At 41.8% G+C, this 25,143-nt stretch overlaps 1 protein-coding gene and 1 long non-coding RNA gene across 4 annotated transcripts in view; both read left to right on the forward strand.

Annotated features, from left to right (window-relative positions):
* Nucleotides 1–25,143, forward strand: part of PARVA (parvin alpha) — a 111,167-nt gene that overhangs the window by 13,191 nt on the left and 72,833 nt on the right. Inside the window, exon 1 of one of the 3 annotated variants that reach the window (XM_006027092.3) lies at nt 8,329–8,347. The exons of the other annotated variants lie outside the window; for them this stretch is intronic. Coding sequence (XP_006027154.1) covers nt 8,347 — 1 coding nt within the window. The 5' untranslated portion in view covers nt 8,329–8,346. Of the gene's footprint in view, nt 1–8,328; nt 8,348–25,143 lie in introns of those variants that run through there. 3 annotated transcript variants of the gene reach the window in all.
* Nucleotides 21,152–22,406, forward strand: LOC112550845. The gene is made up of 3 exons (XR_003094888.1): nt 21,152–21,195; nt 21,665–21,734; nt 22,299–22,406. It is a non-coding gene; the product is annotated as an uncharacterized LOC112550845 (long non-coding RNA).

Here is a 25,143-nt window from a genome sequence, read left to right on the forward strand (position 1 = left end):
ACCTCTGAAAAATGGTCTGGAACCTACATTGAGAACTGGATGATGCAGTGGTTTTCAAGTTAAATAGAATAAACAATTGAAAAGGAGGAGGGAAGACATAAGAAAAGAAAGTATCCCTGTTGCTCTCCCAGAAGGAGTTAAACTCCTTTAATCTGTTGTCACTCCCTGTTGTACTCCTTGTTGAGTCTACCTTCTGTATCTGCCCATGTAAATGATATCCAGATAAACTCACTGACTTAGGTCTCTGTCACAGAAGCTATGTATCAAACATTCAACCATCACAGCATCTTTAATGGCAGGGAGGACCCAGGTCTCTTGCTACCTGAACTGATAGTCCATAGTAAGGTAAGTCTTTCTGTCATGTTACCATGCCATTGTGGATTAAAACTATTAAGCTTTACACCTCAATAATGCAGCTAACCCATGGGGTGCAACCTCACAGGGACCTGCCCAGTCTACAGTGATAACTCTGTCAAGCTTTCCTTCACTGGGTTTTTACAGGTTGAAGAGCAACCGGCATGGCATTTGGGCACTTACAAGTCTATCCCCTGCAATTTCTTGTTCATGTGTTTTTCTTCCCAGCACAGCTGTTGGCAATGAAAACCACCTTTGTTTAAGAACATCATAAAAAAGTTTTCCAAAACATGCATTACTACTTGTATTATGGTAGGGTCTAGAATCTTAAGTCGGGAATTAATGTTTGATCGTGCATTGTATGTTTGCCCCTTCCCTAAAAAATTCACAATATAATTTTTGTCCATGTTATTTTCTGTTCATTTAAATATTCTTCTACCTTTTCCCTCTCCAGGGGCTTTGTAACATTTAAATTAGAATATTTCTGGCATGCCAATTCCTTTCTGTGTCAGTATTATTAACCACTGTGATTTTTATCGTGAGCCTAGCAATATTTCGTGTTTTGTTATAGCCTCAGCTGCTACAGTCAAATCTCAGCTTTCATTTTTTTTAAGTAAGTTTCTAGCTCCTGTGGTTTGGGGAAAAAAGCTTGAATATGTGACCTGGGAGTGCACCCTAGAGGCCCAAAGACTAGAAGGCAAATAAGAGGAATTCCAGTATTGTTATCTTTTAAAAATCTGATGATTTTAAGCCAATCTCACAATCTTGTGGCCTCTGGTTTCTGATTTTTGCTCACTTTTATGGTTGACATTAATACAGTCTTTTAAATTTTTTTTCCAACTTCTCTTTTTAAGATGACTACTTTATTTAACTTTTAGAGGCCTGATTCCTTTTCCTTAACCTTTACCCCATATTTATTTCTCCTCTGTTTGAAAAAAAAAAAAAAAAAAAAAAAAAAAGAATAGAAGAAAGGAAGAATCAAAAGCAAACATAAAAAAAAAAAGCTAAGAGTTCAGACAACTGTCTAATGTCCACATTTGAGAGGTGCTATTTGTTTGAAATGCAATATTTTCTCACCTATAACATGCAGTTTTTCCCCCCAAAAAACTGTTAGAAATTTTAGTGTGCATTATATGTAAGAAATAGGGTATGTGTACATGTCTCCCCATCTCACTGTAGTGCTGTGCTGCGTCACCATATGGTGTGCTACAGCAACATAGCGATCACGTGAGTCTACACATGATCAGCAGCTACTAAGCCGTAGTGGCACACTTCCCTGTTTTAGTGCACCGCTACAGTGAAGTAGCTGCGAAATCTAACTGTGAACTGTGCGCACAGCACAGGCAGTTACTATGTGTAGATGTGCCCATAGGGTAATAACAGTTTCTTCTAGTACAGGCAAAAGTGTAAGTAGAATCTGTACTCAACTTGCAGTTCTGCTCCCTTGCTGCAAGGAAAGAACTTTTTTTTTGTTCTGCCTTTCCAAAAAAGGTATGTATTATATTTTGGGACTTGTTTATACAGAGAAATATGGTTCACAGATTCACAGAAGTTTAGGGCTGGAAGGGACCTCATGAGGTCATCGGGTTCAGCACCCCTGCTCTGTGCAGGAAGGACTGCTGGGGTCAAATAACTCCAGCAAGGTATGCAACTAGTCTCCTTTTGAAGATCTCCAGGGTAGGTGCCTGCACCATCCCAGCTGGGAGTCTATTCCAGAGTCTGGTCACATGAACCATGAAAACGTTTTTCCTTATATCCAGAAATTGTATGTCACTAACTCACTGTGGAAGCTAATGGAGAAGCAACACCTGGATGCTAGTGACTAGTAAAAGAACAGAAAAGAATCATTCAGAAACAGCAAACAACATGTGAAGTGACTCATATAACTACCCAGTTATTTTTTCCCATGAGATCTTTCCATATGTGCTTTGCAAACACAGGTAAGTCCTAGCTTCTTCTCCCTTTCCCCATTTTAGCCCTCTGCCAGTCGTGATGGTCATATGTAAGGGACTGATTCCAGGGCTCCCTGGCTCTTAAGGTACCTCTTTCTGGATCCTCAAGAGCAGATGCTACCAGTTGCATTGGAACACTGGGAAGTCCTAAACCTGAAGAGCTACAAACCAGAAACATCCAACAACACACACTTAGGATATTGCTACATGTTACAATATGTACGTGCTAACTTTAAGCAATGTTAGGTGGTATTAAAGTTAGCATATGCTGTGAGCAACTTCCACTTTAGGGGTTAATGTCCTCTCAATGTGCCCAGCTCTGACTTCCCGCTAGAGCAGTGGTCTCCAGTCTTTTTAAGGTGAAGATCACTTTTTCAAGTAAAGGGCAGCCCAGGATCTACTGCGCCCGCTGCACCACAACCCCTGCCCAGAAGGTCAGTTGGGGGCAGGGGAGGGGGAGACCGAGGCCCCTGCAGTGAGGGAGGGAGTGGGGCAGAGGTGAGCAGGACCCAGGCCGGGCTGGGAGAGGGTCGGAGCTCAAAGCCCAGCGCTCAACGACAGCTGCCTTGCCCTGTGCACAGATTGGGGGTGGGGGAGGGGGGGATGTGCCCCCAGGCCTCCACCGGGGTGCGTGCAGTGGTGGGAGTCCCCCTACGTGCCTGGATGAGCCACCTGGGCTCTGACCCTCCCCCAGCTCAGCCCAGGTGTGGCCCCACTCACCTGGTGGCAGGGGGCATGGAGGGTTGACTGTCCTACTCACACAACTTGGCTCTGGTGGCAAGGGGCTCAGCCCAGCCACATGCATCCTGCTGCTGGTACGTCCCACTGCTCCACTCCATATTGTGGAGCTTCTGGCAGTCGATCTCAGTCTGGGCAGGCTAGCCCCCGCAAGACTAAGATCGACTGACTGACTGTCAGGATCAACCAGTCAGTTGGGATCAACCAGTTGGTGACCACTGCACTAGAGGGTTGATGAGCAGGGGCATGGTGAGAAGCAGTCGAGTCTGCCCTCTGGCTTCCTGCCTCTGCCCCTCCAGTGGCTCCCTGCTAATTTGGTTTTCTCCCCACCCATGGCTGCTCAGTAGCTCCCTACTCCCCTGTAGCTACCTGGGTCTCTGTCAGTCTGGGGCAGTAGAGTTCTGGATGATATGTCCATATGTGGGGGGGTGGGGAAGGGGGAGGGAGTGGTGTATGCTGAGATGCTGAAGGACTGCAGTTGGCCCTGTGGAGCAGATTGATGGTAATGCAATATGAATTGCCTAACACCAGCTGGAGATGATCATCACCTGAAGAGGTGTAACTTTGAGATGCTCAGAGGGTGGTTTTTTTCTGTCTTTTCCTGCCTTAATGCTCGGACACTCCTATCTTAAGAGCATTTAATACATGGGAAAGATAATGTCTAACAACACCTGTAGAAGTCAGCAATATCACTGCTGCCCCTCCTGTCACAGAAGTATCCTCCTGTATACTGCTGGGAAATAATTATTCAATCAGTGTACATTTTTATGCCAAAAATGGTATCGCCTGATTTGACCGACGTGCATGGAGTTGCCTATAGGTTCTCCCAACTCCTGTTTTTATTAATTTTCCTGACTTACCTTTTTTGAGTCTGATTTGCTATTTTTGTCTACAATCCTGTTTAGTCCCTCTTGAGGGCTGAATACCTTTTCCTTGTAGAATAGGATTTCTTGAATCTTTGTGCTTGTGTCTCTTGTGAAAATCTGCATTTGAACATAGAGCCATTATCTTCTCTCTAAAGCACTCAGTTTGCTAAGGTTAAGCAGGCAAGTTCCTTACTGCAAAGAACGCCTTTTCTCATATTTTTATTTTTTTTATTTTTCATTTTCTGAGCTTACTGGTTTCAAAATAGAAAGGAACAGAAATTTACACCTATAAATTAAAGGGAATAAATATAGGATTTAGTATTTTAAAACATTCAGTCTTGTCTGCTGAATTAAATGGAGAGGACTTATTATCACTAAGAAATATGTTTAAAATTTAACATGGCAAAATACACAATGAAAGCCTGCGTGAAGAACTCCCAGTAGAATACAGTATCGTGTGTTCCTGTTTGATGTTACGTTCAGGGCCATATTTACATAGCGGCTGACCACAAATTATGGACCTCATCCTACAGATGCTGCCAAGAATCATGTGATGCGACTGGCAAAATGTTAGGCCCCGGTACAGTGGGGCCTACTTTTTTCGCCAGCATGCCACAAATTAGTCCCACACCCTTTCCGAGTGCCACTCTGATCCCCTTCCACTGTTCAATCTGCTACTTTTCTTTCTGCTTCCTGCCCTATCTGCTGCTGTGCTATCTGTTCCTTCCCTGGTCTGCTTTGTGCCATACACAGAGGCTACCTGTGCCAAATGTGGCATGCCTGCCACAGGTTGGTCACTCCTGTCCTAGTATGTACTGACAAGCATTGGCTCTATGTCAAAAATATAAATAGCTCCGAAGAGGGAAGCCATGCTGATCCAGAAATAAAATCCATCAAAGTCGAGCCCCAGGCTGGAACCAGGTGTGGTGAACACTGAAGCATGTTAGCTTGTCAGCTTAGTGGCTGTAGTAAGCTAGATACATATAGTTACCCAGATGAAAGGTAGGAAGAGTTAAACTGATTAATTAAATAAGCATGGGAGAATAGCCTCCAATGGTTCATCATGGACAATTCACATTAAACAAAAAAGCAATAAAAATAAGAAAAGAACAGCCAAGAACAGCTTGGTCTCTTGTGTCATTAATTTACTGTGAGTTTTGCTAACATCTTCAGATTCAGCAGCATAGAAATCCAGCGACTAGTTGGAAAAAAAGTGCACATAACCAGAAAGGTTAATGTAAATTCAGCTGAATGAAACTGGCCCAATGTAAAAACAAAACAAAAACTATGCCGCCCCCCCAAACCAAACAAACCAGTAGTTGTCTTGTAGTTTCATCGCTGTCTCAGTAAAATAAGTGTGTTAAGAACCTTTAATATGAGGATTCCAGCAAAAAAAACCCATCGTATTTTTTTTATGATTACAAGAATTTGTCTTGAAGAAATCCTGAAGTGTTTTCTTTTCTACTTCCTTTTTCAGTCATGTCAGTGGAAGAGATCTGTTTTTAAGCTGAATTGCTAATGCATTGGACACCTTTTAATTCCTAATACTTTACACCCAAAACTTTCCTAGACAACTTGCCCTAGTATGCTAGTCAAAAATGTTGTAAATCTCATTAGTGCAGTATCCCTGAATTGCAGCTTATTTTCCAGTAGATCCTTTACTTTTTAATGTGCGACAGTAAATTATCTCAGAAGTCTTCCTCCTCACTGATGGCCAAATAAGTTATTTCAGGCTTTCTACATTTCTCATCAATGAGGGAAGAGCTGTCTGAGTTGCCTCTTGGTTATTACATACTTTGTCCTGGTCGTGGACTTCCCATTAACTTAGTATACCAACTTCTACAGCCTTTTCCTGCACTTCCTGCACTTCAGCTCAAATTAATAGCTGTGACATGACCTTCCAGGATGGAGCCTTAGTAGAGGGAGTGGCTGAAGACCTGAAAATGTTATTTTCTAGACATATTCCTGTTGTCCCACTTTACCTCTTAGTTTGTTCAACTTTGAAAGTTGCTGTTGACTCAAAGCTCTTCTGTTCGGCTTAGTTTCTTACCTGTAATGCAGATGGGGAAAAATCAAACCATACAAAGAAGGATGTTAATCTGTGGATTTAGCCACAGCCCTACACTGGAAGTCATTTGGTACCATCCAGTTTTGGGAGGAGATATATAACAGGGAGCCAGGAGGCAGAGCGCTTCCCACTTAGCAAGCTCTGCTGGCTTAAATTTAGGGAGGGGAGAGGGGTTGGAGCTGTACTTGACCTACTCTTTGCCTACATGCTGTGCCCTTTCTTAATTTAAGTAGCTCTTGTGCTCCTTTGAATGCAAAACCTGCAATTCTGGCCAGCTCTTTTGTGGCTACATCAGACAGTAGGGGTCCCTTGTTCCCGTCCTTGTCTTCTGTGCAGCTGTATAAAGGTTAATCACAATCCAGTCCTTATTTAATAAAAACGTATATTTTCTGTTTGACATGTCAAATAATACTTATTAGTAGATTATGTTACTTGGTATTAGTATCCTTATCTCTACTGGAAAGAGAGGCTGGGGGAGTAGGGGTAGGGAGCCAATGGATTTAACTTACTTACCTTTCTAGTTATGGTGGCATGACTGAAACGTGACTTGGACCTTTAAATCATATCAGCGGTCTTAAATGAGTCCCTAGCCAACCAAACAACTTGGCATAGTTGGGCATCACAACTTGTGTGCTGGCCAGGGAGGCCTAGGACCAGAAGAAAACAAAGATGCTACAGGTCAAGCACGGGCAGAGCTGGGTAGGGAAGATTAGCCACCATCTGCTTGCATTAATCCTGCACCTGGCTCTAGGCTGTGCTTCAGCTCAGGCAGCTGATAAACTCACTAAAAACATTAAAGGAGAAAAAAATCAGAGGAGAAGCATTAAACCCAAATAAGGGTTAAGTGATACGGTACTGCAGTGTCCTAAATACTCTGCTTCCCCTTCACTTGCATAATAGTGTCAGCTGCTTGGGGCACATCGGCGTGAAACAGTCGCACGTGTTCGCATAAAGGATTGATGTCATGTAAGCTACAGTAAATAGGAAATTCAAGGAAACAAGTTTGGCCTGAACAGAGAGATTGGTTAGCTTCAGTTCTTCATTTATCCTTTTTGGCACTTTATTAACATTGTAGATAAAGTGCTTTATAGCAGTTCAGGGTTTTCAATATTTTCGTTATTGCTTATTCATAGCATTTTTAGGTAGAAAATAGAGCACCTGTGAGTCTAATAACATGGCATTTTTGGTTTTTGCACTTATAAAAATGGTTAAACCCTAGTGCTTTTTCTGATTTCTGTTTACTGTGCGCCTGACGTCATCATCTTTTGCTCATTGGTAATGTGCTTTGCATGTAGTCCCACTGGGTAGGAATCCAGAAACTTTAATGCCATGATTATCAACCAGAGTGCTGCGCTCCCTGGGGTGCATCAAGAGCCACTGAAGGGTGCCTTGTGGTACCACACAATGTTAGCATTCGTAGGTGTGCAAACATGATTCACAAAATAAACCCAGTGATTTCAAGGAGGAATCCATAATGTTAAAAACATTCTGACCTGATCTTTCTTGTGGTCTTTTTGAGTTCTTTGCAACAAAGAAACTGCTCTATTATTTTTTGGTAGTCAAAAAAAAAAAAAAGGTGATAAATAAGGGTTGGCACTTTCAAAACGGCTCGTTGAGTTTACTGAAGGGTGCCTCGCATCTAAAAAGGTTGACAGCTACTGCTCTAAGGGAACCTTATGCCCTCCTAATATGGAAGCAGAGTGGAGAAGGGCAGGGCAGGGAAGCAGAGGTGGTTAGTCAGTTGCAAAGTACCATCAATTTTCTTGAACACTAGGTTCTGGAGGGACTATCCAGGAAGAGGGAGCAGAACTGGGTAGGCTGAGAGAATGAGGAACAGCTGTATACCTTTCAGCCCTGTGGAGATTTCTTAGACAATGCAGCCTAGTACTACCCTATGAAATAATATGCTCCATTGGAACTCAGAGTATCTCTAGAAGCAAAGGGTCTGACTGCTTCCTGAACTACCAGGAACTGTGCACTGTGGCCTGTTTCATGGTGAAGGGCAATCTAAGTACCCCGAAACAGAAGCAGTTGGGAGAAACTTGTGGAGACCTCCTCCTCTACAACTCCTTTCTGCCGGAAATATTCACTGTGCTACTGCCATTGAAAAGTTAGTGATACAGTTTGGAGGGTGACTGCATTATTAAAATCTGATAAATCATAGACTCATAGAAAATTAAGGTTGGAAAAGACATCGGGGGGCATCTAGTCCAACCCCCTGCTCCAAGCAGGACCACCCTTTGCTGCAACTTGAGACTATTGCTCCTTGTTCTGTCATCTGCCACCATGGAGAACAGTCTAGCTCCATCTTCTTCGGAAACCAGCTACCAGTGACTAGCTCCTAGGTTGTAACAATGAAAAGGGTGCAAGTAAGTAACAAAGATGCAACATGGCAGGATTTACCAAGACCATTTTACTAGATTTTTGTTAGGCAAGAAACCAAAGGGGAAGAGTTAAGGTAAACAGTTTTTTGGTTTTTTTGAGCATTTCCTTAGTGTGTGTGTGTGTGTAATCTTTTTTAATGTAAAATATATTTTTGCAATAATATAAGTCTATGACTGAACCTTTAGCATTTATACAGAAACAATATGTGGTATTTGAGTCTGCCTCTGCTGCCCCAACAGTAAAAGAAAACTTTTGTATACTGTACTTGGAGCTGTCTTGTGGACCTCAGTTATTGTGCCAATGAAAACACAAAACAGATTTCTGTTGATATCAGCTACACTAAAAACAGGGGATGGAGTGGCACGGAGTAAGTATTTTATATGCTCATACTTGGAAACCCTGCAGTTCAGCTCTTTTCCCTTGGCTGTTTATGAGCAAGTAGTAGTTTCTCATACCATCTATAAAAATAGTTATGTGCACCAGTGACATTGAATAGATTCAATACAGGCCTCTTCAAACAGAATACAGACATTGACCTCTGGGTTCTTACATACAGGACTTAACACCCCAGCAGTCCATTCACCTCAAAGGAAATGTGCAAGTTGCTTCCCGTTGCCTGGCTGTGAAATTTCAGGGCTCGTTGCTGGTAGTTGCAAATCACTGTGTCAGTTTAATCCTGTCAATGGGAAGACGGCATCTAAGAAACAGATTTGTCTTCTGTGTTTCTGTTTCCTTTGAGTATTTTCACAGTTGCACAACCTTTTCTGTAAAGCAGGGGTGCTGAGAAAATGTATGGTCATAGAGTACAGGCACCCTGGTACTCCAGGGTAGGCAAATGAGCAGGCATCATGCCATGAAAACAGATGGACATGAGTACAGGCAGCCAAGAGACCATGTATGTGCATCGAGTGTGGGGGTTCAGGTCAGGATTTCCCAGGCAGGAATGTCTAAATTGCTGTGCCATTGCTAATCCCACCCTGAGCTGGATTAATGAAAGAGAGAGTTTGGGACTTGATTGAATTGGGCAGAGAAGTACTTTGGGCACATAGAGCAAGGAAGGGGAGAGAGATTTTTCTTTTGTATCTCGGCAGGTGGCCCCTTTAGAACCAGCCAAAATAAGCTCCCACACCTGGGCAAGAGGCTGAATAGGTTGGCAGGGTGTGAATCCATTTTCCATGAGTTTGTGCATGTGTAAGAAAAGCATAACATTTTGTCAGAGTACAGCTCTCCATTTGTTTTTCTTAACAAGTTTCTTCTCTGGCTCTGGAGTTAGACTGAAGGCTAATAATATTTTTCCTGGACCTAAGGCAGTTTTAAAGCAGCAAGTATTAATATTGAAATATTGGTTCAAAAGAACACTAATGGACAGGAGATGTGAGACTGTACCAAACAAGGTAATTCTGTCAATGGTTCGGATTGTTCTTAATTAAAATAATGACATCACAGGAGCTACAATTGCTATTAGGCAAAAAAAAAAAAAAAAAAAAAAAAGATGATAATGTCTGAGTGGCCAGGGAAAATGCAGTATAATGTATTGCAGCACTGGATTCAAAACATGATGTGCCCACTGTGTTATCAGAATACATGAATATGGAGAATACTAAAAAGCAGGGTATTTTTTCCAATTGCTAAAAAAAAAAAAAAAAAAAAAAAGAAACGATGATAATGTCTGAGTGGCCAGGGAAAATGCAGTATAATGTATTGCAGCACTGGATTCAAAACATGATGTGCCCACTGTGTTATCAGAATACATGAATATGGAGAATACTAAAAAGCAGGGTATTTTTTCCATACCTAGTTCTGTTTTTATGGTTCATACTCTCAGCTTCTCCAACTGCATATGCTTTGGAAAAAGTGTCAGGTACTATGCATTTAAATTATACATATTAATTTGACTAGCAAGAATTGCTCCTCCACTCTGCCCACAATAGGCATAGAAATAAGATCATTGTACAGGGTGGAAATGAGACATTTAAAATAACTTGGGGGGTGGGGAGGGAAGCAGTTGATTTGGATCTCATTTCAAGATAAAATAAAGGCACATAACTGTGGTTGAGTTGTCTTTGAATAAAAAATTACATCCAAACATCTTCTGGGAGTTGATGTAAATCTATTTTTATGCATATGACCCCATTTTTGTAATGAGCCAAACAAAAACTTCTTACACTGAATTTTGGGTATGTTTAAAAGTAGATCTGAATGTTGTAGATGGCACCCAAGATAGAGTTATAATACTTATACACATTTTAAGTGCTTTTCTGTGCACCTCAGTTAAGTCAGACTCCCATAGATTAATGGTGGAACCCTTAATGTATTGGACAAAGAATTTCATACTGTACCATATAATAAGACAGGTTGCAGAGTGGTTTACAGTCTCAGATTCCTGTCGCCTAGTTTTGAATGCTAGGATCTTTATGTGGCATTAACTGGAAATTAGTGAAGTTGTGCCAATTTATAGCTAAGGATGGTTGCAGAATGTCCTTGGCTGCTTTTTAAAAATGTGTGGATTGGCTCAAAAAAAAAAAATCAAACTGACTCCCTATTTTGTTTTTTCCCCCTCATGTTTTCCCCTTTTTTGTTCAGCCACTTTAAATGTGTTTATCATAAATGTATATGGCATCTGAAGAACTGTTTACCTAAACACTTTCTGGTGCATACCCTACTATGGATGCGTTTGGTGTTTTGTGAACAAGCTGCCACAAGGATTGTAGGGTGCAGGTGCTCAGTAGGGCACAAGGTGGCTCCAGTTGCCAGATCACGAGGAAAGCTGGGGTAAATTGGAATCAGTGCCAAGAATGATTTCACAGAAATCGACCAAGAGTGTGTTAGGACTGAGAGCTACATTTCACTGTAATGTGGAGCTGATATTTCTTGAATTTGGTTTTGGTTTTAATGGTCTTTTTGGAAGTACAGTGCATTCAGTCTTAAAAGGTGGCGTGGGTAAATTTGCACAGCATTTCATCCCAGATGTCTTTGTACTTCATTGTTGAGGGAATCAGCCCCGAGTCTTATAAAACACTGTCAGCTAAGCTGCTCCTTCTGAATAAATGGTAATAACTAAGTGTAAAGAACCATGTCCCAGAGACATGCTTTGTGGAAACTACGGAGGAAAACTCCATGGAATTAGAGCAGGAGTGTAGAACAAGTTGGCTAAGAGGCTAAAGCTTGGATGCAAATGGTTATGAGGAAGATTAGTGCAGACCATAGTTTTATGTAGACAAATGTTGCACTATAAGATTCCAATTTGTTTTCCTTTCAAAAATTCTAGCTTTTGTAAAATTAGAATAAAACTTGTTTGGTAAGAAAATGTAGTAATCTAGTATGAGCAAAAGCATCTTATTACTGTACTGTTCATCTTATGCTCTGTATTTAAAGTATTTTTTTGTTTTTGGTGTCTCTTAAAGATGAACTAGTTCCTTGTTATTTCTGTTTGCAACTTAATAGTAGTCACTAATGCTTTGCCCTTATATAGACAATTTTCATCCAAGCATAGAAGAGCCCTATGCAATAAAGAGGTTAAGTGGTGTTGTCTCTGTTTATATAGCAAGAAACTGAGGCAAAAAGAGGTAAAGTGACTTGATCTGTTGTCGGATGACTAGGAATAGAACTCAGGTGTCCTGTCTCCCACCTTGCTTCTCTAGCCACTCTAATGTTGCCTGTCATCTGTGGAGAAGTTGTTTTTGGATTATGTCTCGTCTGCTTATATTTGATGGAGTTATAGGTAGTAATAAAACAGAACCTCAAGTGTTCTGACCTCAGTTGTTCAATGAGAACCAACTGCTTTTCTTTTCTTTTCTTTCATTCCATTTCTTTTTGTGAAGCAGTGAGACTATTTTAGTTTAAGGTTCTGGTTCCTGGCAGGCACTGTGCTAAATCAGAAAAAAAAATCATAAGGCAGCATTTCCTTTTTAAGTGGATGTCTGCCTTGTGTAACATCACAAAGAAGGAGGATCAAGATACAAAGTTTAATGTGTTAAAAGAAGGCCTTGATTTCAAAGGGAATTATTGTCTAGTGGTTGCATTTTAATTTATGGATGTAAATTAGCTGCTTTACGTATTAGAAACATTAACTAGGTAGTACTTTTTCTCCCAAATATTAATCATAATGTGTAGTAAAAATAAACTAGTCTTCAGAAAGAAATATAAGGAGTTGAGATCCTAAATTCAATGTATGCAAAGTCAAAGTGGTGTATGCCCTTTTTATTTTCAATCTTAATTTCATCAAAAGCTGTTTTTTGAAGTTAATATAAATCAAGTGACCCCTGATTGCTGGGTTTGTTCCTCTCCTAATTCACTCAGACAGAACTCCTGAGTTGACTTCAAAGACAGTTTTGTCTGAATAGATCCTTTAGCCCACTAACATTAAAATACCTGACAGGCAAGATCCGGGTCAGGTGTTAACAGGCATGGTTATTCTGGTTTTAAAAGATTAAGGTTCTCAGCCACAATAGGTAACCTTTGGGATACTGTGATGCTGCTTTCATAATCTGTATGCCTGTAAGAAAAAAAAGATGAGATTTTTGTATTTTCTCAGTGTCTTATTAGAATGTCTTAGTGTTTTGTGTTCAGGAACAGAAAATATGCAAATATGTCTTCAAAAACATTTCACTGTTTTCATGAGAGAGTGAAGAAAACAGAAGTAATCAAAAATTGGAATTAGTTTGGCCAATTAATAGATCTCCAGTTGCAGAATAGGAGGTCTGTGGGTTGGAGCTGGCTCTTAACTTAATGTTAACTTACATTTAATTAGCCAGACCAGATGGAAGCTGGCTAAGCTTTGCATGAAGGCTTGTGGGAAAAAAGACATAATCTTCCATTTTGTCAAAGGAACTAATCCCACAGATTAAAGGTCGGTGTTCTTTTCAGAATTTAAAGAGTAGATGCATAGTGTCTGACAGCAAGAAACAGCAAGGGCACTAACAAATTAGCTTAACCCCTAGATGACTAGCATATAGTCATCTCTGCTTCATTGGGCTCCACATTTTCAGCTCCAGCTCTCCTGTTTTGAGTTATAAATCCCAAACAGATAAGGTTATCTGTGAATTTCAGCCAGGAAAGTGGGGTCATATGCTGCCAATTTGTACTTCAGGGGAGGGAACACTTAGAAAACGCTTCCCTGCATAGCTGCAGAGTCAGTTCTGTCAAATTCGGGACACTCTGGCTCAGCAAAGCACTCAATTCTATACTTAATAATAAACGTGTGAGTAGACAAGTGAAGGGAACTACTCACATGTTTCAAGTTAAGCATGTGCTTTTCTGGATAAAGCCAGACTATTCAGAGCTTACAGGACCAAGCCATAAATGCCACCATGTTATCAACTGTAGTAGAAGGAACAGTGTGCTCCTGTTACATGCTTTAAATGTTAAGCACTGCCGAAAGAAATCACCCATATAAAAATGAGGAAATTAAATATAAAAAAAAAAAAGAGTAACAAAACTTAGAAAGAAATAGGTCATGTCCATGATTTCCACCTCAGTTTTTAGCCACTTCATATGCTTGTTGGTCAATGGCAAAATCCATTTTTTTGCTCCAAAGACTATTTAATTATTCCATGCAATGTGGAACAGCTTCAGCAGGCAGGATTGCTGAACCTGGTCCCAAAATACCCGAGAGCCTGGTAATTAGAATAGTCACATGGGGGGTGGGGTGGGAGAAGAGGATTCAGGTTTCATCACAGAAAAGAGGGATTTGAGCTTGGGTCTCCTACTTCCTGGCTGCCAGCTGCAACTACTGGGCTACTGGGGAAGCGGGAAGAAGCTGTCACCTACCCTTCTTCCTTTGTGTGGGTTAATGGTCCTCTGAACATACTCACTTAGAAGAGGCCTGAATAGAGACAGACAGCTGTTTTAAGAATCTCATCAAATCTTAGCAATGAACTAGCTGCTCAATATTTTCAGGATTTGGGGAGTTGTGTGCATGCCCAGCAATAGAACTGATGTGCTTAGTAGACTTTACTAGTGGGAATTTAGTGGTGAGACTCCTGCAGGGTTTGGTGGGGGATATGTGAATACCAGAAGAGCCCAAATGTTGAATTTAGGTAGCCAAAGGCCTCTGGTAAATCTAGTCCTGTGCATTTTAACCTAAATAAAAAAAGAAGCCATTTAAAGGATCGTGGTTTATTTTATATAAAAAAACATCATGTCTAATGGTGATGGCTTTTTTCTGATGGGAAGAAACACAGCATTTGGCCCATATGCTGGTGCTTTTAAACAGCTCCCTTAGTAAATAAAAGGTGTTACCATCTGATAACAAGTAAATTTGCTTGTAAGATTTAGTTTGGTGGCATCAGTTCAGTTCCCATTAGGCAGATGTCCACCTCACAAATCTTGGTTAATTATCTGCACTTGTTGACAGTCCTAGGAGAGAGGCCAGGGAGATGAATGAATGAGCATTGAAACCTCCGCTTGCTGCAGGTCAAAGACGCAGCATGTTAAGATGAGGAAGCCTATACACATGCTCTCGAGGCCATTCTTTGTGTGTGGATAAATGGAGGATTCCAGTCTCCGCAGCTGGTACCTTTACACATTGTAAAGCACAAAAAACAATAAAATAAATTGAAGGAGGAAGAAATATTTTTACTGGACCAGCTGACATTAGAGCATATATGCTTGTGTAGTCGACACATTAGAAAGATCTCTTGCAGAAACCCTGCTCATTGAATGATAATTGATGATGCTTAGAGAACTACATCAGGTGGCAGTAGAACTAGAGTAGTCACCATTTCAGTGTTGACATTTACTCAAAGTTAGCAAATGGTGGCATTAGAAACACCACAGTTATTTTCTGTTTTGAAATACTGGCATTTTTAGACACCACTGGTTATGAGGTAGATTCATATGAAATTGGATGTTAAAAAATGACAATCGCTGCAAGACACAAACTAACCTTTACTTTTCACAGAACTACCATGAGAAATGAGAAACCAAGAAATCTAAAAGTTTATGATATGGAGAATTGCCAATCTAAGATAATATTTTTATAATTGGATAATGCTTATATTCCATAAGAAAGTCCAGTTGTACCCTCTGCCACACTCAGTGGGATTGTATACTGTAACATGCATTGGGATTTGATCCTACATGTCCATTTGAAGAGGACATTTAAGAACAGCGAGACAGATTCTGCTTTTGGCTATGGCACATTGGGCAACTTCAAATGGAAGTTAAATGCAGATATCCAAAGACATAAATTGGATTCGTGTCTTCAGATATTACCCTGATTTAAAATTCTGCCACAAAAGGCAGCGTTAAAATTATGAGAGTTTGAGAATTGTGCTTTTGATGGAAGCACTATACAACATAAACCTTGCCAAAAGCTAATGGATCATTTACAGGAAATTTAGAAGTTAAAGAGGATGAGTCAGTCTACTTCAAGGCTGAACAGTTTCCACTGAACTTAAATAATGAATGCCAAAACTTCGAGACAACACAGTCAGCTGCAGCAGTTTTCTCTTCTTCAGTTGTCTCATTTAGTCGCTGTAAGTCATTAGGTATTTAGGAGAATCCTCCTTTTCTTTTAGTTCCTGATGCTTTGGGAGTATAAACATAGCTCGTCATAATCTTTGGAGGAAAAAACCCCAAAACACTCTATCTGTTGTTTCAGTGCCAGCTACCACAGAGTGCAGGTCAGAATATGCAGTTTCCATCTTTGGGGATTTCTTTTTACAGAAACCTACCACTCATTTTTGTAACATCTATCTCCATGAAAGGACAGGAATAAATAAATAATCTGCTTTTACCTTCACACTTTCTTCTGAAAAGACGCAGGTCATTTATTTCAAGGCATGTGTGAAGATTGTGATATAATTACTGAAATACAAAGCATCAGAAATAAAAAAGAAGAATGATTTATGTATAGGAAGAGAAATGAGTCTGTATGATTCCCATTTGTAATAAACTTCTGAATGCAAGTGACTGTTCATGCAACAAATGTCTTTACTAGTGTACTATGTGAACTTCAATCTTCATAATAGTTAAAGAGAAAATAGATTTTTCATATTAACCAATAGGTTTTAGATCCCTTAGTGCTGCTTATTTTAGCTGGATGTATAGAGGTGGTTCCATGACCTTATGGAGAGTGCTTTGTATTGCTGTAGATGTGAGAGGTTTGAGAAACCTTGGACAGTCTCAGTTTGTGAGCCTTGTGTGAAGGTGATAATCTCAGCTACCAGGGGAGGGACAGAAGAAGGAATGGCTCATGCACTTGTATTCCTTCACCAGCTGATCCTTGAGCAGAATGAAGTTTTTAAAGAATTAACTTCCTGTTTTATTTCAGAACTATTACCCAAGCTACTTTGATACCAGGATTAGGGCTTCTTGTGACATTTTAAAGTTGGTCAATAACTGCATATACAAAAGAGTACACCCTTGACACCTACAGGATTATACAAGGAGCAGGGCAGAGGGGGGGAAGCAATGCAGTGTCCATCCCACAATCCCTACCACTGCCATCCTTGGTGACCTGCTCAGACCTCTGTGGTACATGCAGTGTGTTTGTGTGAACTGTTCCCATGTGTGGAGTCTGTGCCACTCTGGCCTTCTGCACAGCAAACCTAGAGCTCTTCAACCGTTTCTGGCTCGGGTATGAGTGCAAGCTTGAAGCTCTAAGCAAATCATGTGTACAGTACAGTATGTGGTTTGAACACAGAAATTTGCATCCCTGTCTACAAACCTGGTCTATAACCTCAAGTTCTGTTCAAAACCTCCTCAGAAATTTCATCGACAGAGCCTACTTGAGAGAGTAAATGGATCAGTAGATCTCTAAATTGCTCTAGCCTAGCCCACTGTGGCCTGCATCAGCATGTTTCAGATGTAGTTAGAGCAGGGACTTACTTGGTGCTCTGCTCCACTGGCAGATCTGGAAACTGAATTGAGCCAACTAGTTATTTTTCAACAGAAATGTGGTAGGCCAGTGGAGGCCAACATTTTTATTGGGTGTACCACAAATTAGTCCTGCACCCTTTCCAAGTGCCACTCCAATCCCCTTCCTTTACCCAGTCCCCTGCTCTGCTTTCTGCTTCTTGTCCTGGGCTCCCTGCCTGATTTTCTGCTCTTTTCCTTCCTGCCCCATCTCCAGCTGTGCTACCCGTCTCCTCCCTGATTTGTCACATGCCATGCATTGAGGCTGCCCATGCCACTTGTGGCACTTGTGTTGTAGATATTCCTCATAATAATCAGGGGCACTTAATGGAGAGCAGTAATTATGGCAGTCTTCTGAAATATTTTTACATGAGGAAATAACCAGGTCTGTCTCTAAAGCAAGAGAGACATCTCATAGGTTTACAGCTTGGTTTAGGTTGGTTGTTATCCTTCTAGTATTTTAGTAGCGCCACTTAGTAGTGGAACATGGATATCAAACCCCTTTTACTCATCATATGAAATTGTACTTAACAGGGAGAGAGAAACTCATTCACTGATAGTCAGCTTCAACTTGTTACTAACAATTGTATTAATATATAACATTCTGTTGTGCCCTACAGCACCTAATTAAGAGTATCAGACTATGGTTTAATTTTTTTTCAACTTTCACTTTAAAAAAGCCTTTTAAAAACAGTTTTTGCCTCTGGCTTCAGATGGTTCGAGGTTATGTGATAATGAGGAATACGTATTCTCCAATTTACAGGGTTTGGGGGGTCAGCCTTATTGACAGGTTTCCACAGATTCACCCTGCACCATCCCCAAGTGCCTCTCTGGCCCTTATCCTTGCTCGATCTGCTGTTGAGCTATCTGATTCCTGCTCTGTGCTCCCTGACCAAGCTGCTGCTCTAATTTCTGCTTCGTACCCTGTGCTCCCTGCCTGATCGAATTCCCTGCTGCCATCATGCTGCCTGTCCCCTCCCCAATCTGCTGTGCGCCATGCCACATACACAGGCTGCCCATGCCACTTGTGGCACCTATGCTGCAGGTTGGTCTCTGTTGATATATGGCAGAGTTGGTTAACCTTTGGCCCATTAGCCAAATGCACTTACAATGCCATGGTATCTGGCTCGTGGGAGTTTCCATGGGTTGGGAAACTTGGTGGTGGGGAAGCAGTGGCAATTAATATGGCCATGCTTTCCTGCTGCAAAATTCCCAAGCTCTGTGCAGGTGTGTCAGGGCCTGGCTATGCCCCCCCTGCCTCCTCCTTTGGGGCTGAGTTGGGCCTACATCAGGTTCCCATCCCCCTCCGCATGGTTGGATGGGCTCTGCTGTGACTGTCCTGGGTGCCAGATTGGGACCACCAACTGGATCCAGCCCATGGATAGCTGGGCACAGCCCATCCAGCCTGCCAGCCAAAAAGGTTGAGCACCACTGGTTTAGGGCATCACACTAGGAATAAGGACCTGAGGTTTACTATTGGCTTTGTGACTATGGGCGCCTATACACAAGTGTGGAGGCTGCTCTGACGCATTGGAATCCCAGTGCTTTGGAGCAGACTCGATCAAGTAATAACCCTAAGAAACAGCATTAGTATGTAGGAGGATTTAAAGCTTGAGTTAGAGTAGGGGTCAACCACATTTGGCCTGCTGGCTGGATGCAGCCTACAGAGCCAGAGGGCTTTGCCTATGCCCATGCCAGAGCTGGGGCTAGGCAACTGGAAGCTGTGTCTGCATCACCACCATTTCTCGCCACCCTCTGCTCTGCTCCTTGACTGCAGTGCAGGAACAGCATCCAGCTGGTGGGGAACTGACCTGGGGCTTCCCACTGTGCCTGCACTGCAGCTGGGGGGTAGAAAGAAGCAGCTTCAGCATCCAGCTGCCCAGCCCTAATTCAGTCCCTCCCCAGCTGGAAGTTGTGCCTGTATTGCAGCTGGGGAGTAGGGGATGGGGAGAAGTGAGAGTGGCACAGGCACAGCTCCCAACTGTCCCCTACTCTTGGCCCAGTTCAGTTTCCCACTGGCTGAAAGCTGTATTTGCACCCTGACCAATGAGCAATGTTGGGGCTAGGAGGAGTGGTAGTGCCTGGCCCTGGTGTGGGTGCTGGCAAATCCCCCTGCTGCTGAGGCATCACCAGAGCTGCTCAGCCTGCATCAGATTGGGGCTGGGTTGTTCCAGCCTGCGGCTTGAAAAGGTTCCTGGCCCCTATATCATTTAAAGCTCTGCAGACTGCTTTTAGAGCACACCCTTTGATCATACAGCCTGTGTTTGCATTATTATTCTAGTGGCATGTTCTTAATTAAAATATAGAGGTTGATAGCAAAGTTGATACCACTGTCAATGAGTTTTCCATTTTAGAGAATGAAGCCAGATTAGAAAAATAGGCCATGGAGTTTTTAAAAACAATTATTTTTATCCAAGGTCTAGAATGACCCTTTGCCATATGAATGATGATATCACACCATAATATGGGAGACTTTGGTAAGAGAATCTTTGTTGACTGGAAGTGGAACTTTCTACTTCCTAAAATCAATATTAGTTTAAAGGTAGGGATCCAGATTAGTTGCGAAAAGTTATTGCTGTGTTATTTAGAAAGGCAAAATAGTACATCTTAGAACAACACTGAAAAAGCTCATCCCTATAAGTTTTCTGACACAAAGGAGGAATTTTTTTGAGTGATCTAAACTCATTGTTTTGTGAAGTACTATTGTTTATGCTTGCAAAGCTCTTACATTTGGCTGGTTGCATAAATAGTTGTACAGCTGGTGCTCTGCAGCAAGACTTAATTGTTTCAGTGTGACCAAATTAAGTTTTATATGTGAATCCTAACTTTAACCCTGGTAATCAGAAAACACTCTGACATATCTTACTCACTATAATTCTTGTTTTGTTCTGGTGTTTTTATAGAGTTGTCTGTCCCCCCCTCCCCACATGAGTCATGGGCATAGTGTGATTTCTGAAGGGGAAAAGAAAACAACACTACCTCCCAGAAACAATTTATGTTAAATTCTTGCTTCCCCAAACTTATGGCAATGCATATTCCAATGGACTTTTATATAAATGGCTTAAACAAAAATGAGATCCAGATCGTAATAGCCTCAAAGAAGGAGTTTATCAACACATGCTGCAAGGAGTGGGTGGAAGAATTTGTTGGAGTGGAAGATTTGGTAATGTGTGCACCCTACCTAGAAATCAGATATGGTGATGCTTCTGTTTAAAGTGGTGACACAGAATTAGAGCCAGAAACTGATGAATGTGAAAACCCTGCTTTTGTGGTGTTTATTCTCCGAAAAAAAAAATTCCAGCTCTGCTTTAACTCTTTTGCTTAATTTCTTCTCCTTCCAGGAACATTAGGTTGTTGGAACCATGTTTTTTTTCCATACAGTCAACAACCGAAGGAAAAAAATTGTAAGGACCCAAACCTATCTTATGTTACAGTCTGGCCACATGGAGTTCCAAGGCTGCAACTAAGAGCAATGTTTAACCCACTCCATGCACAGTTATTGTTGTCCCTATTTTAAGAAAGTGTCTTTTGGCTTTGGTATCTGTAGAAGGCAAATTTACGTATGTAACTGGCTACCAATTATAATATTATTTGATACTTGCATGATTATGAGCCTGTTCCAATGAAACCAATGGGAATATTGCCATTGGCTAAGGCAGCACTGGGTCTTATATCTTCAACATTGCTTTATAGAATTTTAATTAATTCTGACAATACTTTTGTGATGTAAGTAGCATCCCCATTTTACAGATGACAAATGGATGCATGCAGACCAGATATGTGACACCAAGTAAGGCGATAGTTGAACCAGCCCTTGAATTCATGTGTTCCTAGCTCTCAGTTTTGTGCTCTGTAAACTCAGTCATGTTGAATACCTAAAATGCTTCCTTCTCCCCTCCTCCTTCATTCTGTGCTTTCCCCCTTTTCTTGCAGGGCTATCCTCCTGGTGACTTCCACACCCATGTAATGAGAGGTATAAAGAACTGATGGATTTTGAAAGATAAGAAACATATAGATACCAGTTGCTAAACGCTACACTTGCTTTTGCTTTTCTTTTTATTTCCCGTTTCTAAAAGTTGCAAGACTGATCTGGCCCTTAGTTTTTAAGATGATTATGAGACAAAAAAAAGGTCTATAACCTGATAGACAGTGGCTTCTTACAGAAGATCCTAAGACCTTTTTGTAGAAAAATGGTAATGGTAATTGCTAGTCCTGGTTATAACATATGAAAAATAAAAACAGTAAAGAAAGGAGAATGAATTCCTTGTGCACTGGACCCTTTTGAGCTCTACTCTTAGGAGCTCTACTTTTACCAGTTTTAAAAATGAATTTTGAAAAGACAAAAATATACTACGTGGTTCCACACTTAAGGAGTTAAAAGTCTGGAGCTGCGCTTGATGAGCCAGATGGTCTTTAACAGTAACATTGTTCATATTGTTTAGATTATCCTGTTGCAAGTACAGTGCCTCGTTTACCTTTTATGGAAGAAAGTGTGGAAAATTGACCACAGATGTAAGTAACCAAGAATGATGGCTGAGGCAATTCTTACCAGGCCTCCCTCTCTAACATGCCTGATCCTGCAGATAAAAATAGAGAAATGTGAGGCAGCATGAGAAATAGCTAGTGTTACCTATTTACGTGTTTAATTTGAGCCCTGTGAGCTACTAAAACCTTTATTTTCTTAAACCAGGGTTTCTTCATATTAAACTAGTTTCAGTTGTGCATCATGGGCAGCCTGAATGTATATTTTTATTCAGGTACTGAATAACATATCGTTATATATTTTCCCATCCTGTTCCAAAAGAAAAAAAAAGGAAAGGAGGACAAGCCAAATGCACTGACCTCAAGCACAATTTTATGATCCAAAATCTTCATGAGAAGATTGGTACCCATTTTGTGCTCTAATGAGAGAGAGCACACAATCTCTATTAATATTGATTTGATTGGTATCACAGCCAAGAGCTGTGCCAAATTAATTAGAACTAGTTTATTGTTGTCCCTCCATAATATTTTACTAAAGCTTGTGTTGAATCTTGAAAGTCAATTCCAGGTTGGAATAAAAGTTTTTTTCTTTAGACAGGTATCTCTGTTGTGCAGTGCGTGGACTTGGAAGACACAGCGCTTAAACAGAACAAAAGAAAATTGCTACAAATGAAAGCAATAAATCCCTGTTTTATAAAGTCCTTTTGTTTCCTATCACTTTTCTCTCCCTCCCTCATTTCCTGCCTCTTGTTAGGAACTGCTGTCAAACTGCATTTTCTTCTGGCAAGTGGTTCCCTTCGGAGCCCCATAGCTGACACCACAGCATTTGCATGCAGGTGCCACTGCAGTAGAAAGCAGACCCTCAGTCTGCATCTCCTCCTGCCTTAGGAGGAGACAGGGCCACATCCATCAACCTGTTCAACATAGGAATAGGCCCAGAGACTGAAAAACTCGATCACCAAGTTCAATAAACACATAGATATGTGAATGAGGAGAACAACAAGTTTCATTGCGGAGCAATAGGCTATCACTACGGTTTGTTTCATACACGGAATGTGTTGGCTTGTGTCTTCATAGCTGCCATTTTATTTTCAGCCATAGCTTTCTTTGATCATATTGACAGCATAATACTCTCTCTTATTACACCTAGGCTTAAACAGAAGGTCGAAGAAGTGTTTTCTAGTTCTGTCTGCTTTTGAGTCTTTCTCAGATAACTTGTTAGGTTTGGTTACATCCATATAAATTCAATGACTTCCAGATGCATGGAGTATCTGAGGGCAGAATTTGGCTTTCAATCACTAATGCTATAAAATGGACAAAAACATTTGATAATACTAATTGGTGCATTGGAAAAATCATATTTTACCCTGAAGGAATTTCAGGAAGTTGGCAATTAAACTGAAAGCTGTACAATATAAAGGTTTACTAACATAAAAAGAACAGAAGATAGCAATTTAGACTTTTTCGAAGAAAACAGATCTACTTTTAAGATAAAACATAGAATGATAAATATGAATGTATAATGGCACTAAGTAGTGAAATATACTATACTAATTTTTAACAGCTGGGTTAAAATTCCCAGAGGTCGTAAGAAAAAAATATTGTGATGGGCCTTGAATGCTTTCTGGCAGTAGTGTAACTTGGGATGGTTGAGCAGTGCAGACTCCTGTAGCAGTAATACCTGGGGCAAGCAGATGATGCTTCACTAGCATCAGCTGGAGACTTGGAATCTCTGGAGCACCTAAGACTCCCTCCTCTACCCATGCTCAGCACCCCCTCACCTCTGGCCCTCAGTGACACTGCCCCGCCATCCCTGCTCTTCAGCATGGTTTTGCCTAGAGCACAAACTGCTATTTATGCCCCTGCTTACTGAACTAAGCATGTGGTTGTGCAAAAGTAAGCACCTGTGGTTTTTTAGAACCCTGAAGTTTTCAGAACTCCTCCTAATTAGAGATCTGACAGTTAGGAAAACTCAGATCAACTAGTTCACCTGTACCACATCTTGCTTATACCATATCACCTGCACCACACTTTCCTTAAGTTGACCAGTTGAAATGGGCATGGGCAGTTGTCAGGTGTGGAACAAAGACAAGTTAACTGAGAGAGAGGTGAGAGGTACACATGTAGGCTTTATGTATTGAACCACCATGTTGAGTTCAAAGCAATGCTCCTGGCAGCAATAGTTTTATACTGTGGTACCCCTCAGACTACAGGATGCACAATGCTCCCTGGTCCACTCCTCCCTCCCCAGTCCACTCCTACCAGCACCTACCTCATCCCAGCACAGACTATTTGTCACCATTTTGAGAGTAACTTGCAGACAAACAGATTTCATGCTTTGGCTAGTAATTTTTCAGCAAAGCTGATATGTGCTCTTTTCTCTGCTTTTGTAAATTTTTTAAATTGTAGTCACAAAAACTGGGAATTAATCGAAAGTGGTAGGTGTTCTGGTACAGAGTTTTAAAGCATTGTTTTCCCAGGGTTAGCACAAAATTGTTATAGATCAAACTAGAAGCATGGGAGAAATTTTCTGTCACCTACCAATCCCTAAGTGTCTATAGATAGATGGCCTTTTGAATACATAAGAAGTATCATTCAAAATTAATAAACTAGAAAATTAAGAATAAAATCATCATTACCTGTAGGGGTGCACCGATAGAGATTTTGAGGGCTGATACCGATAGCTGATTTTTAAGGAGGCATGTTGGCCAATACCGATCCAATTTCCAATATAGTTGCGTCCAGCTGGTAAGTCTGTTGGGTGGAGGGGGAGAGAAGGGGCGTGGGGGGGGGCAGATCAATGCCCCCCATAGTGAGGAAGGAAGTGGGACAGGGGCTGCAGCTGGGGCAGGTGCTGCCCAGCCAGAGTGGGGTGTGGGGCAGAGCCACAGTTCATCCAGGGAATGTGGGGGAGAGCAGCTCTGATAACTACATGCACCCCAGGAGGAAAGGGGGGGGGGCATGTGCCTACAAGGCAGGGTGGACTGCAGCTGTGGACTGGGGCCAGGGCCACTCTGAGCTCTTCCCAGCAGAGGGGACTGGGCTATGCTGGGCTCAGGACAGGCGGCAGTGGCACTGGGAGGAGGGCTATGGTGAAATTTGGGGTGGCTACAGCCCTCCCTCCCCACCGTAGCCCTGCTTCCAGCACCACTGCTGCCCACCCTGAGTGCAGCGCAGCTCAGCCCCTGCCGGGAAGACCCTGTCATGATCCCCGGTCTCAGCCCACAGCTGCAGCCTGCCCTGCTCCACCCTGCGCAGATCTGGGGGCATGCCTCCCAGGGTGCACACAGTGGCAGAAGCTACCCCTCCTCCCCATGCCCCCTGGACAAGCCTAGGCTCCATCTCGCATTCCCCCCACCCCAGCTGGGCAGTGCCTACCTCAGCCCTACTCCCCCGCTCACTACGGGGGGGGGGGGGGGGGGGGGGGGGGGGGTGGTGC

The sequence above is a fragment of the Alligator sinensis genome, unplaced genomic scaffold, assembly GCF_000455745.1.
Source record: "Alligator sinensis unplaced genomic scaffold, ASM45574v1 scaffold352_1, whole genome shotgun sequence".
Lineage (NCBI taxonomy): Eukaryota > Metazoa > Chordata > Crocodylia > Alligatoridae > Alligator > Alligator sinensis.